The sequence below is a fragment of the Cyprinus carpio genome, chromosome B3 (genome assembly GCF_018340385.1).
Source record: "Cyprinus carpio isolate SPL01 chromosome B3, ASM1834038v1, whole genome shotgun sequence".
Lineage (NCBI taxonomy): Eukaryota > Metazoa > Chordata > Actinopteri > Cypriniformes > Cyprinidae > Cyprinus > Cyprinus carpio.
In genome coordinates, this window is record NC_056599.1 from 26,887,094 (window position 1) to 26,893,790 (window position 6,697).

Here is a 6,697-nt window from a genome sequence, read left to right on the forward strand (position 1 = left end):
TATGTTTATTATCTTATTTCAAATAGACATTTCTCATTTTCATTTAGTTTCTGTACTGAAATAAACTATATATTTATATTATATTAGTTATAATAACCTAAAAGAACACCGGTGTCTGTATGTTATTTGTCTTTATCATGTCTGTTGTTGTGATGTGTTTGCTTGCTGGATTCTGTAGAGGGCGTGATAGCTTCGCCGCTTCGGGGTTTTATATGGGTTTTATTGGACAGCCGAAATCACGTGATGTGGTTGAGTTCCGGATTCTCCATCCAATCATATGGGTGTTAGTTCACGGTAGGTGATGTGTTGTTATTCCTGCCAGTTTGTTTCATATGTTTACAAAACAGTACATGCAGATACAACGGCCTTAAAGATACTGATTATTAATGCTGTTAAGACTGTTTTGTGAAAATAAGCTCGGTCGCATTGTGCACTGGAACGTTTATACGTGACTTAAAGGGATACTCCACCCCAAAATGAAAATTTTGTCATTAATCACTTACCCCCATGTCGTTCCAAACCCGTAGAAGCTTTGTTTATATTCGGAACACAATTTAAGATATTTTGGATGAAAACCGGGAGGCTTGTGACTGTCCCACAGACTGCCAAATAAATAACAGTCTCAAGGTCCAGGAGAGTATAAAAAGCATCATCAGAATAGTCCATCTGCCATCACTGATTCAACCGTAACGTTATGAAGTGACGAGAATACTTTCTGTACACGAAGAAAAAAAAAAATAACTACTTTAACAATTCGTCCCCTCTGTCTCTCTGCATCACCGTAGTGCTATTTTGGAGAATATGAGCTGAACACAGGCAGCATACGCTCTTCTGTATCAGCCGCGCTGCACGGATACGTTTTCTGCGTGTATTTACGTGTATTTTTTTTCTTTCAGTATTTGCATAATATAGTATTTATTAATATTTTTATCAAATTTTTTTTTTTTTTGGTATTTTAGCGTTCCTTTTAGTTAAGAACATACTAGTAATTTATGTTTGTCATTTTTTTTTAATATTTGGAAATATTTTAAAATATTTCAATTTTGTAATTTTTCATCTTATTTTTCATTTTCATCTTAGGGTTATTTCAATTACATATATTTATTTCAATTTAAAAGGTTATTGATTTTTGGTGTGTGTGTGTTTTCTATTTGACTCAATTTCTTTAAATGAATAAGTTAAAAGTATTTTATGTGCTTAACTGGTCACCTTTTTTAGGTTTTCACCTTTTTTTTTTTTTTATAATTTTTAAAATACAAATATTTTATGCTGTCTTGGCATGTGAGGTCATAGCGTGAGTTCAGTGGTGTTTTCACAGAATGCTGCCATGTTACATTTAGATAAAGATGCTAGGCTGAGTTTTAATGTATGTGAATTCATATATGCATATCTCTGCATGTGTGTACAGACACATGGAGCGTGTGTTAGGTTTAGGCGTTGGGCCACTGGCAGCTGGGACTGTGGGGCTGCTGATTTTGCTGAAAGTGATCCAGAGATTGAGACACAAGCAGAGTGTACAGGATAAAGTGGTGGTGATCACTGGAGCCAGTTCAGGCCTGGGCAAAGGTTACAAGAACATAAACTCACTTATTACGCTGATCATAATGTCTTATCAATGGCATTTGACTCTAGATGTTACCTCATTGTTTTAATATTCTCAATCTGTGTTTTGTGCCTCAGAGTGCGCGCGGGTCTTCCATGCGGCGGGGGCCCGACTGATCCTCTGCGGACGGGACCAGAAGAGACTGCAGGAGGTCGTGGAGGAGCTGGGAAACAAAAACAGTGTGATACAGGTGAAAACATGCTACCAAATCTCGTCTGTTCAGACTGTGCAGTCAAAGTTAAGTTATCTCTTAAGTCTAATTTAATCTTTTAAGCCTTCATTTATGAGACAGACATGGAGTTATGTACACTAGGCACATATATGCAAGCATACATATGTCCGGTCTCTGCATTAGGTTTATTTACGACTTTCTTTTTCAGACTTACACTCCCTGCACTGTCACCTTTGACCTCTCCAACACATCTGTGGTTTCCAGCGCCGCCGAGGAGATTTTGAAGTGCCACGGTCATGTCGATGTCCTCATCAACAATGCAGGCATTAGTTACCGTGGCAACATCCTGGACACCCATGTATCAGTGCAGCGAGACGTCATGGAGACTAACTACTTCGGTCCTGTTGCTCTTACACAAGGTTAGTGGAGAAGAGTCACAGAAAGAGCTCAGCGGAACCATTAAATATCTGTTTATACAGTAACTCACCAAGGCTGCATCTATTTGATTAAGTTAAAACAGTAATACTGTGACATAATATTACAATTTCAAATAACCCTTTTCTATTTGCATAGATTTTAAATTATAATTTAGTCCTGTGAATGTGATGCAATTACTCCAGTTTACTTTCCAGTGTCACGTGATCCTTCAGAAATCATTCTAATATGCTCGATTTGCTGCTTAATAATAGTTTCTTAGTATTATCAGTGCTGAAAACACTTGTTCTGCTTAATATTTTTGTGGAAACCATGATACTTTTTTTTTTTTTTCAGGAGACTACAAATGATAGAGAGTTTAAAAGCAGCATTTGAAAATAAAATCTTTTGTAACACTACTGACACTTTTGAGCAATTTCATGTGTCATTGCTGAATATTACTAATAAATAAGTTACCAGTCACCAACTTTTGAACCAGTGTATGTATATTAATGTAAAAATAATATTAAATGTGAAAAATTATATTATTATATTATATTATAATGAGTTGTAATTTGGCATGTATCACATTATATACAGTCAAAACAAAATATATTCAGACACCTTCAATATTTCTCACATTATCACAGTTTATTCACTATAGTTTAGAAAATGGTAATAAAATATGACAAGAACTGCGTCAGAACAGATTCATCTCAATAATGTCAGATAACTAATTACTAGGGTATGTAATGAATTCAGTTGAATAGCTGTCAGCTGTTAAATTTAAGTACGCAATTAGATAATACTGTACCAATTTAGATCAACCAATTACAAAGCAATGCTTTATTTTGTTCAGTCTGTGGTGTAAAAAGGTCACATTTACAAAGAAAAACAATTTTTTTTTTTATCAATCATAGTTTATTTTTGGTGTAATATGTCACAGTTTACTTTATTTTGCTTTCCTCACTTACATAAATGAATAGTGTCCTGCACCAACTAGTAAAACAAATATCAAAAATTATATCTGGTGTCTGAATAATTTTTGGTTTGACTATATGACATTATGTAGATTTTTATTATAATTTGAATGACTCTAATTTAAAAAAAAAAATGATTCCATCCAGCCATTCTGCTTTCGATGGTGGATAGACGCAGTGGACATATTGTTGTCATCAGCAGCGTGCAGGGAAAGATCTCCATACCGTACAGATCTGCATGTGAGTATACATTCACAAAAGAAGGTATTTCAAGGGGATTTTTCTGCATGAATAATAACAGTATTACATGTGATCCAGTACCCTGCTTGCATATCTGAAACGTGTTTTTTTTTCTTCTGTCAGATTCTGCATCTAAGCATGCGACGCAGGCCTACTTTGACTGTTTGAGGGCAGAGGTCGAGCGGTTGGGCCTGCAGGTGTCAGTCATCAGCCCCGGCTACATCAGAACCAACCTGTCCATCAATGCAGTCACGGGGGACGGCTCGAAATATGGAGGTGAGGGCATGTTGTTCTTGTCAACAATCGGAGTTCTAAAAGATGTTTTGGAAAACTAGTATCATAAATATACCAATTTTAATATTATTGATACATTTGATTTTGTGTGTGTCTGAGTAATGGACAAAACCACAGCGAGGGGGTCGGATCCGGTGGACGTGGCACGTGCTGTTCTGAAAGCTGTCTGTCACAAACAGAAAGATGTTGTATTGGCTGGACTGCTGCCTACTGCAGCCATCTATCTGCGCACACTGTGGCCCTCTCTCTACTTCAGACTGATGGCTTCACGCGCCATAAAAGAACACAGAGTCAAGGAGGAATGAGAGAAAACAGTATCTGTGCATCTTCAGTCTAATTTTTATGTCTAAAGGTAAATACTCATGGAATGTATTTAATAAATATTTAAAAATGGATTCAGTTGCTCGATTCGTCCCTGATCTTTGAAAAACACACCAGTCCTTAGATAAGCAGAACACACATTCATCAGACAAGAACCAGATTACATCGGTTTAAATCAAATTTCTGCTGGTCTTAAACAGTTTTAATTTGGCCTTCCACAAATGAAGGCCTTGAAAGGTCTTAAATTCATAAAGTTAAAAATTGTTACATGCACTGGAAAAAATGAATAGCTTCGTCAGCATTATTGTTTTGTTTTTCAATAAAAATGTCTATATTACGGTTTTATTTGTCAATACATACATCTAAACATCCTTAATTCAAGGTATATTTACTCGAGATGCAAAATGAAGACATGAAGTCTTGATTTTTTATACAATTAACAAAATTGAGTTATCTTTATAAAAAATGTCAGTGGGGTATGAAAGCTGGTTTTCGCTTTGAATTAAGTTGATTCAATTACATAGACATTTCTGCTTTTTTAAAACATGAATTCACTTCATTTTGATAAATTTTCTCTGAAAATATTACATCATTTTTGCATCTATCTTAATTTTTGTTTGTGTAAAATTAATTGGTAATGGAGCTTTTACATTTCATATTCAAACTTTGAAGTGCTGCTATAACAATTCATTCTTAGTTTTTTTTTTCAATTGGTCTTAAAAAGTCTTACATTTGCCTTCATGAAACTCACAGAAGGCTTTATTGATTACTTATTAAACCTAATTTATTATTAACTGACTTCTCCAGTCCAAGCACCCTATCAGACTTGGCACATTTTCATTTTACCTTCCGCGTACAGTTATAAATCAAATCACATGTCTCTGTAGTTCCCTTTCGGTTATAACTGATTATGATCATAATGTTCAGGTGGCCCTTATTACAACAGAAAGTTGAAATAATCTGAACATTTAATGATTTATGTTTTAATAAAGTCCTCACTTGCATTCTGCCCCAATTATATATTACTTGAAACATTTCCATGACAAAAAAAAACAGTAAGAACACATGTGCAGCATCACTGCAAGGACCTCATTATAATCTGGTTATGACAGATGCTTATGACTCGTTTTTTTTTTTTTTTACTTTTTGGTAGAGATGTGCCACACATATGCGGCTCTCAATAAGAACGCTTAAAATGAATGTGGATTATGAAATGGTTGTGCTTTAGAGGAAAAGCAATTTCTAAACATTACAATAACTGACATATAGAGGGGGATTTTCCTTCAAGAAACATACCAATGGGTCATAATGTTCGTCCAAATTAAAGCTGTCCATTTGCAGCTTCCTTGCAACATTTTACTACTGAAAAAAACAAATGATGGACTTCGCATTGCCAGCCCAGGTGATTTTTGTCTCCAAATAAGGTTGATACTGGAAACTCAGCAGACATTTCTCTCACAGCAATGTTATTTAAATGGTGCTCAAACAGTCAGTCTAGTCTAAACACAACGAAAATCACTGCCTCATTCAGTCCTTGTTTCCTCCGGTTCACATACAGCTCTAAACTCCCAGATATAAAAAAGCGTCCATGTGCATGAAATACATGGTCTTTTGAACTAGACATGAACTATAGTTTCCTCCGGTTCACATACAGCTCTAAACTCCCAGATATAAAAAGGCGTATCTTAATTCAGATATAAAAAGGCGTCCATGTGCATGAAATACATGGTCTTTTGAACTAGACATGAACTAATTAATCTTGAATTAAGCATTATTTCTTTTGTTTTTGTAGGCTTTTAGGAAATTGTAATTTTTAAGAATCACTGACACTAACCATGCATCTGACATCAAAACTACAATAAGAATTAGGCTTTTCTATCTGGCTCCTGAATGTGAAGTGTTGCCCAACTGCAGACAAGAGGACTGTTTAAAAAACATGCAAAATTACATTTAAACACTTAAAGGGATAGTTCACCCCAAAACGAAAAGTCTGTCATTAATTACTCACCCTCATGTTGTTTCAAACCTGTGAGACCTTCGTTCATCTTCAGAACACAAATTAAGATATTTTTGATGAAATCAGAGAGCTTTCTGAACCAGCTTAGACAGCAATGCAACTGATGCGTTCAAGGCCCAGAAAGGTAGTAAGGGCTGAATATGCTGAAATATTTTATTTGGAGGAGAAGAATGTTTTGTTTGCGCACAAGAATTATTCTCGTAGCTGCATAAAATTACACTTGAACCACTGATGTAACATGGACGATTTTACCAATGTCCTTACTATGTTTTGGACCTGGCAACATTTCAGTTGCATTGCTGTCTATGGAGCATCAGAAAGCTCTCGGATTTCATCAGAAATATCTTAATTTGTGTTCTGAAGATGAACGAAGGTCTCACAGATTTGAAACAACATGAGGGTGAGTAATTAATGCCAGAATTTTCATTTTTGGGTAAACTAACCCTTTAAAATAAACACTGACCATTTTGAACCTACATTTTTCTCTCTGAATATCCTGTTTCAGATATTATACACTACAATATGGAAATAAAACATATCAGAAAACTAATTTAAGCTTGAGTCGACAGGCTGAGGTGCAATCATAAAAACCCCAAAAATAAGTGTTAACATGGTACAATTAATACAGAATACCATTTGAGACTAAAACTTTCACA

The 6,697-nt window shown here is 35.2% G+C and overlaps 1 protein-coding gene across 1 annotated transcript; it reads left to right on the plus strand.

Annotated features, from left to right (window-relative positions):
- Positions 1 to 195: 195 nt before the first annotated feature.
- Positions 196 to 4,098, plus strand: LOC109104606 (dehydrogenase/reductase SDR family member 7B-like). The gene is made up of 7 exons (XM_019117880.2): positions 196 to 294; positions 1,409 to 1,566; positions 1,681 to 1,793; positions 1,984 to 2,194; positions 3,317 to 3,409; positions 3,533 to 3,685; positions 3,803 to 4,098. Exons 1-7 carry the CDS (start codon positions 278 to 280, stop codon positions 4,006 to 4,008), a joined length of 951 nt encoding a protein of 316 aa, XP_018973425.1. The 5' UTR covers positions 196 to 277; the 3' UTR covers positions 4,009 to 4,098.
- The last annotated feature ends 2,599 nt before the right edge of the window (positions 4,099 to 6,697 follow it).

Coding starts and splice junctions, on each gene's coding strand:
- LOC109104606 (XM_019117880.2), top strand. Junction 1,567..1,680: donor CAGTTCAGGCCTGGGCAAAG/GTTACAAGAACA, acceptor TTTGTGCCTCAG/AGTGCGCGCGGGTCTTCCAT. Junction 3,410..3,532: donor CATACCGTACAGATCTGCAT/GTGAGTATACAT, acceptor TTCTTCTGTCAG/ATTCTGCATCTAAGCATGCG.